Raw genomic sequence first — 13701 nt, 5'->3', positions numbered from 1 at the left:
GAAGTGGTTCGAACTTTGCCGCGAGATATGACAGCGATATAAACCCCTCAGACTTCATTCAAAAATGTGGGTGTTTGATGGAGAGTTGCGGTTAGTGAGAGTTTGGAGACCGTTTGGAGGTTTATGAGAGTGAGGAGAGAAAGTCAGGAGAGAATGGAGCCAGCTAAGAAGAGGAGGATGTCCTCCCCTGTGTGGGAACATTTTGATCTTATTCCTCCCAACAAGGTATGTAAATTTCTACAGAAGATGTATTTTCATGATACTGATGGTGCAATACAATTTATGTTGAGCTGTCTTGACTTTTGTACAAGGTGAAGTGTTTTCTATGTGCCAGGGAGCTGGGATATAACAACAACACCTCATCCATGCTTAGGCACTACAGAGCTTTGCATGAGAATAAGGGGAACACCGATTGTGGAGCAAGACCAGGTGAGCCATCAAATGCCATGATAATATAGCATGCAGTAATGTTACTAAATGATATAACAATATTATACAACTGTTATAAGTTACGTATGTGATATTTATATTTGTGCTTTATCTTTATTGTCTTTCCTCAGGAGAACAATCTCAAATAGATGAAGACCTGGTTAGCATGGTGATTGAGGACTCCCAGCCATTTAGCATTGTGGAGGACAAAGGATTCAAAAGATTTGTTAAATCATTAAATCCTAGCTATGTTCTCCCCACTAAAAAGGTCATAAAAGCAGTGAAAATTTAGTTTTTACAGAATAAAATGTGAACAGGCAGGACTGAGGCTCAAAGCCTCAGTGTGTAGCTGTCCATACCTCAACGTTACAAAAGCACAACCACTGTCCACACCCCAACCACACCTCACCTCACAGTAAATGATCATTTCCATTTCAAGCATTTCCAAATAATCATTTCCCATACTGCCACTATAAATATACACAGTATACTGCCATCACTACAATATACATGTTTTACACACTCCTTTTGTTGTTGACATTTACAGGCTGTGTGCAAAATGCCACACTCTTCAAATTCATGCCAGCTATTATTTTTACGTCCAGTAGGTGTCCTGCTAGAGCAAATGAAGCTTCATGAAGCTTCGCGTTGGGGTGAACCAATTGGATGAAAAGCTTCAGTGCTTCATGGGGCTTCATCTGCCCATCACTACTGTATATGGATGTTCTCCACTATACGAGCCAAAATTTGACTCATGCTTTAATTTTAGCCATGCTGCCAGGAATGCACACAAATGCTGTAATTTTGCCATGTAGAAATGTTTGAGCTATGACTCGAAAGCAGGGTACACGTATTACCCCAACGCAGATCACAAACTGTGTTTAACATAAGGAAAATGAGCAGTTACACAGAGCCAGTCATTATAAGGACAGGACAGCTGAGCACCTTGTGATGTGAGCTTTCAAAAGGACAGTTCACTTCAAAATAAAATATAAAAATTTTTTCCTCAGTTTGATATAATTGAAATGGATCCTAACTGCGCCCACCAACCAAATGAAGGACACAGTTATAGTCAATTTCTACAATTCAAATTTTATTTGTCACGTACACAGTCATACACAGTACGATATGTAGTGAAATGCTTGGACAACTGCTCGTGACCTAAAGAAAACAAAAAAGGAAAAGGCTATGAATAAGATAGGAAATAAATATGAAAAATTAAAAAGGGTAAATTTAACTAGGAAGGAATAAAATATAAATTAAGGTTAAAAATGAAATAACTGTACAACACAAATTAGAATGAAGGGTAAATTTAACTGGGAGAATAAGATAAAATATATAAATTAAAGTTGAAAATAAAATAACTGTACAACAAAATACACAATATAGAACTATATAAGAATGTATGAAGAAATATAAATAAATATATACACAATAACAGCAGCATATACACAATAACAGCAGCGTGATTTAAGTAATGAAGTGAAACAATGTCCAGAATGTCCAGTGTGTGTGTAAGAACTGTATGTGTGGGTCAGTACTGTGTGGTGGTGTGATTGAGAGACCGTATCGCCTGCGGGAAGAAGCTCCTCCTCAGTCTCTCTGTGTTGGTCTTCAGAGAGCGGAATCGCTTTCCTGACCTCAACAGAGAGAACAGTCTGTTGTTGGGATGGCTGAGGTCCTTCACGATCTTCCTGGCCTTGGTCCAGCACCGCCTGCTGTAGATTGAGTGCAGGTCAGGGAGCTCGGAGTGGATGGTGCGCTCAGCTGACCGCACAACCCTCTGTAGAGCTCGTCTGTCCTGCATGGTGCTGTTCCCGAACCAGGTTAAGATGTTTCCCGTCAGGATGCTCTCTATGGTGCAGGAGTAAAAGTTCCTGAGCACCTTGGAGGGCAGTTGGAAGTCTCTCAAGCGTCTGAGGTGGTAGAGACGCTGACGGGCCATTTTCACCACGGTGTTGATGTGACAGGACCATGACAGGTCCTGCGTGATGTGAACTCCGAGGTATTTGAAGCTGTCCACTCTCTCCACTGGGCACTCGTTGATGACAGGGGTCTGGTAGTTCCTCTCCTGCTTAGTGCTGAAGTCCACTATCAGCTCCTTTGTCTTACTGACGTTTAGAAGGAGGTTGTTCCTCTGGCACCAGTTCTCCAGATTCCTAATCTCCTTCAGGTAGGCCGTCTCGTTGTTATCAGAGATCAGGCCCACCACGACGGTGTCGTCAGCAAACTTGATGATGGTGGTGGAGCTGGTAGTGGCCACACAGTCATATGTGTACAAAGAGTACAGCAGGGGGCTCAGAACACACCCCTGGGGGGCTCCAGTGCTGAGAGTGGTGGAGGCTGAGACATGTCCGCCCATCCTTACTGCCTGTGGTCTGCCAGTTAGGAAGTTGGAGATCCACAGACACATAGATGAGCTGAGTCCCAGATGCTCCAGCTTGGTGGTGAGTGTGGAGGGAATTATGGTGTTAAATGCAGAGCTGTAGTCTATGAAGAGCATTTTAACATAATTCCCCCTTCTAGTGTCCAAGTGAGTGAGTGATGTGTGGAGGAGATGAGAGATGGCATCGTCTGTGGAACGATTTGGACGGTAAGCAAACTGTAGTGGGTCCAGTGTGTCTGGTAGTGAAGAAATGATGAAGTCTCTGACCAGGCGTTCAAAGCACTTCATCACTACTGAGGTGAGGGCTACAGGGCGATAGTCATTGAGAGAAGCAGGGGTTTCTTCGGGACAGGAACAATGATGGACTCTTTGAAGCATGTGGGGATCACCGACTGAGATAGAGAGATGTTGAATATCTCAGTGAACACAGGAGCTAGCTGGTATGCGCAGTCTCTTAGGATACGACCTGGGATGCCGTCTGGTCCTGCTGCTTTCCTGGTGTTCACTCTCTTGAAGGCTCTCCTTACTTCATGCTCGGAGATGACGAGCACGTTTCCGGTGCTGGCAGTATCTTCCTGTCTGCAGCCGTTAGCGCCGCTAACACTAGCATTGTTGGAGTCCTTAGCTGCAGCCTCGAAGCGAGCATAGAAAGTGTTCAGCTTGTCTGCCAGAGTCACGGCCGCGTTCGTCATACCGGTTGGTGGTGCTTTATAGTCCGTTATTGTCCTTAGTCCCCGCCACAGGCTCCTAGAGTCACTCTGTTGGAGTTGTGACTCTAGTTTCCTCCCGTAGCGCTGCTTCGCCTCTTTCACCGCCCTCCGCACGTTATATGACGCGGCTTTGTACGGGTCCATGTCCCCCGTCATGAGTCCCGTGTTGTAGGCAGCGGTGCGGGATCTCAGAGCGTCGCGGATGGTTTTATCCACCCACGGCTTCTGGTTGGGAAACGTTGTGATAGTCTTTGTCTCCACGGTATCATCCGCTAGTTTCCCGATGAATCCCACAACCGCTTCCGTAAACACGTTGACGTCATCGTCGGAGCTGTTTCTGAACATGCCCCAGTCTGCGTCATCGAGTGCGTCCTGTAACGCGGCCACCGATTGATCCGTCCAGCGCGCGACCTTCCTCTGAACCGGAACTTCCTGTTTCAGCCTTTGTTTGTATTTTGGGATGAGGAAGATGGCGGCGTGATCAGATTTGCCAAAAGGAGGGCGGGATTGTGCCTTGTAGCCGTCCTTGACTGTAGTGTAGCAGTGGTCCAGTGTCCTTTCACCTCTGGTGGGGCAGGAGATGTGTTGATAAAAGTTCAGCGCTGCGCGTTTGAGGTTGGCGCTATTAAAGTCCCCCGTCACAATAAGCGCAGCGTCCCGGTGTTGTGTCTGGTGCTGTGTGAGTGCCTCATGCAGCTCGCATAAGGCGGTGACCGTGTCCGCTTGTGGTGGAATATAAACGGCACTTATAATGACCGATGTAAATTCCCGAGGTAGATAAAAAGGACGACACATGATGGACAGCAGTTCCAGATTTGGTGTGCAGGAGCGTGTGAGAGGAACAACGTTCGCACTGTTGCACCAGTTGTTGTTCACCATTAAACACACGCCGCCTCCCCTTGACTTCCCCGAGTCCCGTGTCCTGTCCATGCGGTGAACCGAGAAGAACTCGGCCGGCTGGATGGCGTGGTCCGGCACCGCTGGGTTCAGCCATGTCTCGGTGAAGCAGAGGAGATTGCAGTCCCGAATGTCTCTCTGGAACTTTACCCTGCCCCTGAGGTCGTCAAGCTTGTTCTCCAGTGACTGGACGTTGGCGAGCAGGATGCTAGGCAGAGGTGTGCGGTGTGCACGAGCTCTCAGCCTGTTCCTGACGCCGGCTCGCTTCCCTCTAGGCCGCCGCCGCTTCCCTTTGTTCTCCCTCAAGATCTCACTCGGCCAGCTCGGATCCGGAGTTAAAAACTTCGAATTGTGAGTACATTGTAAACCAATAGAAACAAGAGTGTCACTGTCATACCTAATGTACCCAATGGTGGTGATTTTGCCGATTTAGAAACGCTGAAAACTAACTTAAAAAACAAAGACAAAGAAAAAGTGGTCGGAGCAGTCGTGACGGCAGCCGACCTCACCGGCGCCATCTTTAAAAATTTATGATTATTTCACAAGCAAGACTCTACGATTATGCCCTCCTTCACATTTTTTAAAGCCTTCCTGCAGTGATAAAGTTGGCAAGTATATCACAGCTCAAAGGGCAACAGTTCCTACATGAAGCGGCTAACAACTAGCAACCAGTTCATGATTTCTGTAAAGAGACACCGCTTTTTCTGACTTTTTCAATGCATTTTCTTTTCTTTTGCTTTGAGCACCACACCTCTGTCTTCAGCAGGTAGCTCCAACATTTAGCAACTGAATCCTAAGCAATCTAGATGAATAAACAACACTACAGCTCAGGGGAACTTGTACGTTTATGGTATACTACAACCTCAGATGAAGCTTAATTGTGTTTGCAGCATTTCTGCAGTCTTAGACTATTTCAAACATATCTTACTACAACACTGTATTGCAGTAGTTGCTTGTGTATGATCAAGTTTATTCCCAGTTGCTCCGTTTAAAGGGGCTCCTTCAGTTATGTAAAAGTAGTGCAGAAATATTACTTTACAAGTAAAATGTAAACATACTTCATTACTCAGGTAAAAGTAACTTAGTTAAGATTTTAAGTGACCACAGTGAGCATACTCTATCCACAGTTGCTCTCTCACTGTGTGATAATTATACATCAGTGTGTAAACAATTTACTGCACTACTTGCTCAACCTAACTGTTTAATAGATAACAGCTGAATGTGTAATACTACATCATATGAATATATGAGCACATCATATCAATGTCAAATTATAACAGGCAATAAAAAAGTATCTAGAAATGCCAAGAAACGGAGAGTAAATAGTAGAGTAAAAAATCTCAACCCACTCAAATCCAAATACACGGATGCTGAAGAATTATGAGGGCATAACAATGAATTGCGCCAAAGCTGAGCTTTAAATATTATGCTAATTTTCAGCTCCACAGTTTTATTCTTGGACTCTTCTACAGCTTTGCAGAGTTCAAAAATAATCCTTATTATATTTTAGTCATGTCTTAATCTATGAATATTTTGGGAAGAGATATTAAAGGCACTTAAAGAGGTATTCCACCAAATGATCTGAAGATGCCACTTCTTCAGATGGGTCAAATATTAGAGGAATACTGATGAAAGAGCTAAATGTAGGCACTAATCAAGTGTAGCACAGTTAGAGAGCTTAAACCTGAGCCCTTCATAGTATACCAATTAGATCAAGAAATAGATATCAGGTGGAACCAACAACATGCTCCCTTAGACTTCAAAAAGATGTCTATCAAATGGAGGTGTCTGACCATGGTGATCATGACTTGGTGATTAGATCTGAATTCAAAACAATACAAGTATTGTTTAGTCCATCTTCTCATGCATACACACAACAGCAGGATTTTCGTTTCTTTCTTCTTTCCCTCTCTTACCATTACTTTTGTTTTTGCTGTTATTTATGTATATTTATTTTAATTTAGTTTATCTATTTAATTTTATACCCATTTCCACAATCTGTGTATTTACTTTACCAGTTTTGTTAAGATTTCAAGCTATGGCACACATGGCTCCAAAACAGAAAAGCATGAATTTGTATTGCACACACTTTAGTGCAGTCCTTCAGTTCATCTTCTGAAATAAGTCGTTTCAGCTATTCTAAGTTAGCCTGCCCTTTAAGTTAGCTTTCTTCTGATTGGCTGCTGCTCTGAAACACTTTTTTTTTTTTTTTTTTTTTTTTTTTAAACAGCAGGTAGATGGGACTGCTGCACTCACAGCCGGAACTGTGTGCCTGAGACGACCATACAAGGACATCCACTGTCAATGACATCATAGAAGAATCAAGAGTAGGAAAAAACTTTGGCTCACAGAGATTACTTGTACATATCCTGGCCTCTTTATCTGAAACTTTAAAAATAAATGACAGAAATCAAGCAAAGGTTTCTCCTCCCCTTTCGTCCAACAGCAGTAAGGTTTCATATTACAGTTTACATTTACCTCTTCTCCTCTATACACATTCTTTGACACATGTCAGGCCTAGCAGCTGTCCCTCTGTTTCTTTCAAGATATTCCTGAGGTCATCTGGATCCGGTCTTTTATCAGTTCCCAGAGTCAGAACCAGACACGGAGAAGCTGCATTCAGCTTTTATGCTCCTTATATCTGGAACAAACTCCCAGAAAGCCTCAGATCAGCTGAAACACTCAGTTTATTTAAATCCAGGTTGAAGACTCACCTATTCTCAGCTGCATTTGAATAAAGCACCAAATCCACACTTTTAAGCTTAAATTTCAAAACTTACATTTAACTACTGATTTTATCTATTGTTGATTTTATATACTGTTTTGTTTGTTTGTTAATTAGTTTGTTTGCTTGTTTTAATCAATTTTAAATCATGCTTTTTATTTGTTTTTGTTTCTAATGTCTCTGTAAAGCACTTTGAATCACCTTGTTGTTGAATTGTGCTATACAAATAAACTTGCCTTGCCTGAGTGTTTGTTTAAGTCACAAATATATAATCAGGTACAGAGTTACTCCATAGTGTATTGCAAAGCAAAACATCCCTGGTTAAATCCCAGGAGGAAACATCCCATAAGGCATCCGGCATTTAAAAAAGTAAATAAATACACGCACACACGTGCATGGAGCTACCTGCTGTGGTGACCTCTTGTGAATAAGAGAACAGCTGAAAGTAACTTATATAACCAGGTACAGATATATATTACAGCGTATGCCCGAGGCTAACAAGCCGGCCTGCATTCATGCATTCACAGTCTACATGTCCACAAAACAAAGAAAGAGCTTTGCAAACCTCACATACAGATTTTCAGATTTCGCTGGCTGGACCACTTTCATTCAACAAGAAAATATGAATACCAAAATTCAAATTGCACCACTATTTACAGTTAGATTCTCACCAGTCCAATATGCATCAAGAAAAATGTTTTGTCTATTATTTATTGTCTATTATTGTCTTACTATTTTATGAAGAATACAAGTAAAAGTCACAAGAAACTGGCAGGGCCAGGATTTGAAACTACACTTAAGCTACAACTCCAAAAAGCACACGGTACAAAGTGGTCACAAGAACCAGTTTAAGAAGCTTGAACATACAAACTGCCATTGATTTAAACATGAAAAATTGCTAAAATTAATTTTAATCGGAAACAACAGAACATCTTTTCATATAGGCTGACAGACCATCAGTTTCTGTTGTACACAAATGCACACACACAAAATTTCATGCTCACACAACCCCAGCCAGACAGAAACCACAGGCATGGTGCGTCACTGCAATGGAGACCACATGTCTGCGGCTTGCATTCCCACAGTACGCTGATTTTTTTACCACACACACACACACACACACACACACACACACACACACACACACACACACACACACACACACACACACACACACACACACACACACACACACACACACACACACACACACACACACCAATATTAATCCTCAAGCAGTCAGTTAATGAGGAGCCTTTATAATGTGGATTAACAACTATTTGACATAAAACAATCAGAGTCAATAAACGGACAATGATTCCTCAAACAAATTCAATACATTCCTCCCTGGAAATGGACTCATTGAAGCATTTTTGTGGTCTTTCTTCTGTTTCAGAGCCCCCCAATCTATTGAGCCAGGAAAAATAAGTCTGGGGAATGGACGAAAGAATGGAAGTACATACTGTGTCTTTAAGGTTGATGGGGCTTTTGAGTTCACACAGCAGTTGGACAATCTGGATGTTCCCGCTAGCAGCTGGAAGGGGGTGAAACAAAACAAGAGAAATTAAAACAAGAGAGTGAGGAAAAATAGGATTGTGTTTAACAGAAACTAACTGGGCTAAAATGCATTTTAGTCACGACCAAATATGATGATTTTATTCAAATAAAATTAGAGCTTAAAACTAGTAGATATTATTCCACATCCCCAAAGCATAGCAGCCTTTTTTTTTTTTTTTTATATCAGTGACTCTCAAGATCTTGATATACTTACCAGCGTGATGCAGAGCAGTCTTTCCTGATCCATCTACAGCATCGATAGGACATTTACTCTGGATAAAGTGGGAAAGTTATTAGTAACAATAGCATACAGTATACGCATACAGCATATGCAATGACTATTGTTAATCAAGTGAAATCATGAAAGGCCCCAAACAACTCAAAATATACGTTTTAAATTTGGTTTGAAGTATCTGTGTGTTGCTTGCTTAATTTCAATTTTTTTTATAAACTGTGTATACACACTGGAGTTTATTATCTGAGGAACTAATGCCACAATCTGTTTGCCAGTGGTGCTTCAGGCAAATGCAATTTCATGTAATATTAGGTTATACCATAAATTCATACATCTGCAGTAAACAATTGTGGCGCGGGTGTGGTCTCTGGCCCGCTGCAGAGGAGGGCTGGCATGATGAGCTCCCGGGCTGGTGTTGGGGTCCAACGTCACAACAATATATGACTGAATGTTTTTGGTTCTTCTCTTTTTCACAGTACTGTGTTTTGCTATATACAAAAAGACTTGAATGACTATTTGATCAGCCAGGTGCATGTTGCAGAGATGCTGCCGACTATCACGAGGAAGTGAGGTCAGCAGATCAGAGCTGGATGTGTGTGTGTGTGTGTCTCTGCTAAGATCTGCTGACCAAAACCCAAACACGCACACACAAGAATCAGCAGATTGAAGAAATGAAGCAATAACATTTTTTGGTTTCAGGCATCTTCACTGAACAGTAAGATGATTCAAGATGTGGGTTTCACACACTGTTATTCATAAACAAGAACAAGTGGTCCTGCTGGGTGACACTGACAGTCACAATCAAAACAATCTTAAGTTAATATTTATATCAGTTCTTTGTTGTATAACACATCTTGAAGTCATGTTGCCTAATCATTTATACCCAACATAATTTATAGCCCTTATATTAAGAACTATGTCAGCGGTCCCCAACCTTTTTTGCGCCATGGACCAGTTTATGTCCGACAATATTTTCACAGGCTGGCCTTTAAGGTGTCGTGGATAAATACAACAAAATAACACCAGTACCAGTACAAAAAAGGGAAGATTTATTCATAACACACAGGAAAAGACCCAGGGAAATTGAGTTAACGTTAAAAATGCTTAAAAAACAAACAAAAAACGATAAAAACCCTGAAAACCATAAATTTCACACCCAAGCCTCAACTCTCGCGGCCCAGGGTTGGGGACCACTATGTCTCATCTTAACACTGAGAGACCAGGGTATATGTATTTTAAATATCTGGCTTGACAGACTGAATCAATTTCTTTTTAATTCAAAGGCATTTGGGGAGGGAAATTAAATCGTTTTAACTTAATAAAACCCAACTTCACTTCATGAGCTTTACCTGAATGAGTTTTCTGCAGCATTCGGTGTGGTTGTTTTTGGCAGCCAGGTGTAAAGGACTAAAACCTACACAAAGGGGAAAAAAAGAGAAAAACATGCACGCAGCAAGAAGACAGGCAAGTTGAGATAACGTATGTGAAATCTTATGTATCAGTCCAGACAGTACATTACACCTGTTCATGTTACAGTATTTACAGTATTTATAGAGGGAAACTCTCAAATTTATGCAGAAACTATTTTTTAAGTTATAGTGAATATAGCTATACATACCAGCAGCATCAGTGACTGACAGGTCAGCTCCATGAGCCAAGATGAAAGAGAGGCAGTCTATCTGACCACGAGCAGCAGCTACATGAAGACTACACACACACACACACACACACACACACACACACACACACACACACACACACACACACACACACACAATTAAAAGAACAAATTACACACACAGTACTTTGTTGCCAGTAGTTTTACAGCAACACAGATGCTTTTAACAGTTTTACAAATATTATAAAACATGGTGCAGCTCTGGTGAGAACCTTATGCTGCAGCAGTGAGTGCAAATAAAAGATTAAAAAAATAAATAAATAAAACGTTCATCTACTTTTCTGATTGCTCGGCCACACTAGTCCTCCATCTACGACTCTAAATTACACTGAAGAGTGATTTCTTAGTCTCCAATTAAAAGTTTTCACATTTTAGGAAATAAAGTTATTTGCTCACTCGCCTAAGTTTAGATGAGAAGATTAAACTACTCCCATATCTGTTAAATGTGACGCTCTGGTCCTTATAATGTAATACGCTTATGCTTAGTTTCTTTAATCCCTCTCAGCAACTTAGCCGACTCAGCGTCTTCCTAGAGCCTCCTCTTGATTTTCGTTTCTTTTTTCTTTTTTTTTTAAGCATGTGTGTTAATTAGAGGCTGTTGTATTTAGAATTCATAAACTTTGGACAGACCCAGTCTAGCTGTTTCCTTCTGCCTCTGGTCTTTATGCTCAACCAACTTTATATTTAGCAGAAAGGCATGGGAGCACCTCTTCTGCTCCAACTCAACATGAAACAAAATACGTGCACTTCCCAAAGGGTCAAACTATTTTTTTTAAAACCGTGTAACGAGTATGAGATTTGATCTTGTTGATACAAAAGCCAGTATTAATTATGCTTACAGATCAGATCCTTTATTGAAAGTAAAATATCGATTTCTTAATTAATATTCACCATGAAGAAGAAAAAAGTAGGTCTTCAGAGCTTTTTGACTGTCAGTGTTTCAGCCAGTCTTACAGTAGAAGAAGGTATTCACGTGACCCAGATATGCAAAAGCTCCACTGCCACTGTTTTGCAATATGCAACTGCCAGAAAAACATGTCAGCACTGATAAAAGCAATGGATAAGCTTGGAAGTGATAGTATTTTAGGGAAGCTTTAGCTATAGCAAAACTAAATAAGTAAAAGAAGTTATTGGGCACAGCTTCAGTTCTTGCAATAAATACCCATTTACTGACCATTTCTAGAAAATCTGGTAAAGCGCTGACTTGTGAGCAGGAATGCTGTAAGTCGATATGACTGCGTATGCAAAAAAAAATTGCCCTGTGTATGCACTGTGTGCGCAGGTTTGTGCATATGCATGCAGCAAATGATCAATACGACCTCTTTCCACCTCAGTAAGATGAACGGGGGGAGGGCAAGCTCAGCCTTCCATCAGTGTGTGCGTAGGATACACATTCACACACACACAAACACACAAGTATGTCTACATGCCTTTCAGTCAGGTTTTATCACCATAGAGATACTGTAGACTCCCCCTTCGTGCGTGCTGAAAAGATCGGAGCATTGCGATTCCAAGCCCACACATTTGCCATGACTTACAAAGGCTTTGCATGCATTTGGATGTGTGTTTCTGTGTTCTAGCAGCACACAGAGGAAAAGGCCAAGGATGTGAACTACAGGTGAATGGGAAAATAAATGAAAACCTACATATTTGTTTTTCACTGCATTTATTCCTGAGATTTGATTTTCCTGGCTTTGTGAGAGCTGCTCTACAAATCAAGGTCAGAGGTGTTGAGTTTCAGAAAAAAAGAAAAGGGTCAAATATTAACACAAGCCTCTGCGTTATCACTAATACTAAGCGGTGACGCAACAGTAACCTCCACTGGCTCTGCGGAAGTGAACTTGCTTTCAAAACATAGAATCTCAGAGAGGCTGAATGAATGTCACCGTTTCAAGAAAAAGTAAGAGACATATTTTTAGATTGGCCATTCATTTTTAAAACTGTGCTGTGGAGCATGAAAGCAGTTATATAAGGCCATTACTTGAGAATCTGAGCATATAGTATAGACATATGTTTAATCTTTGAATTGAAAGGAAATGAGAAAATTCACTGTGCTTTGCTGGATATTTATTTTAAAACATGTGCAAGCTTGCCAGACAAAACCATGTTGGTGTCAACACTTAATGCATTTCTCTGGTTTGCAGCCTCAAGTCAGTTTGCTTCCCCCATGTCATCCTCATTCTACAAAAAGCACTGCAGACTGTGATCTCTGTGTGTCTATATCAACAAATTAGTTTTTATTTTAAGCAAAAGTTATGCTTTGACTTTATCGTCACCTCAGGAAAATCAAATGGAATTCTTGCACTGGAAACATAAACATTTAAATACCATCAGAAAAAAGTAAGTGGATAAGTCCAAGACCACTTACGCTGATTTGCCTTCACTGTCCAGCTTTACAGGATTGGCACCTTTCTTGGCAAGAAGGGATGAGACTTTCTCAACCTCGCCATGCTCCACTGCAGCAAGCAAGCGTTCATCGTTTTTGTTCCACTCATTTGTCTAAAGACAGAGGACAAAGAAGGAGAATAAAAGGTGGTGAAGAATATACGAAGACTACACAAAATATAAATATACAAATATATAACCCCATAAGGTTACAGTTAGGTGAGACGCTGTTAAATGGCAAGAATTTCATGTCAGCAACACATCTCAAAAAAGTAGGGACAGGGCCATGTTTACCACTGTGGAGGGCCATGTTTACCACTGTGGAGATGTAGCGTTGACGTTGCCTTTCCACAGGCAATGATGCACTCCTGTACCATCAGAGATGGATGGTCGGTCCCTCTCCTCTTTAGCCCAGAGGACATTCTGTCCAGGTTTTCCAAAAAGAATTTTAAATTTCTGACGATAAAACTATGTTTCTGGAAGTGAACCCAAACAGTGACTTCCATGAAAGAATCATGCCTGTTTTTAATGCAGGGCCACCTGAGAGCCTAAATAATATAGACATCAGATACTGATTTTTGGCATTGTCACTTGCACACATAGATTTTTCCAAATTCATAGGATTTATTGAAATTATGTACTGTAGATGATGAGATATTCAAATTTTGCACATTTTTCCACCATTTGTAAATGCAGCTT

At 41.1% G+C, this 13701-nt stretch overlaps 1 protein-coding gene across 2 annotated transcripts in view; it reads right to left on the bottom strand.

Annotated features, from left to right (window-relative positions):
* Positions 1–13701, bottom strand: part of rai14 (retinoic acid induced 14) — a 56850-nt gene that overhangs the window by 16665 nt on the left and 26484 nt on the right. For both annotated transcript variants that reach the window (XM_080875724.1, XM_080875725.1), the window contains exons 3-7: positions 12986–13116; positions 10558–10646; positions 10289–10353; positions 8919–8976; positions 8611–8681 (exon numbers count right to left, since the gene is read on the bottom strand). In XM_080875724.1, coding sequence (XP_080731850.1) covers positions 8611–8681; positions 8919–8976; positions 10289–10353; positions 10558–10646; positions 12986–13116 — 414 coding nt within the window. The remainder of the gene's footprint in view (positions 1–8610; positions 8682–8918; positions 8977–10288; positions 10354–10557; positions 10647–12985; positions 13117–13701) is intronic.

The sequence above is a fragment of the Rhamphochromis sp. 'chilingali' genome, assembly GCF_963969265.1.
Source record: "Rhamphochromis sp. 'chilingali' genome assembly, chromosome: 2".
Lineage (NCBI taxonomy): Eukaryota > Metazoa > Chordata > Actinopteri > Cichliformes > Cichlidae > Rhamphochromis > Rhamphochromis sp. 'chilingali'.
Note: the sequence above shows the minus strand (reverse complement) of the source record. Positions and strands in the feature narration are given on the sequence as shown.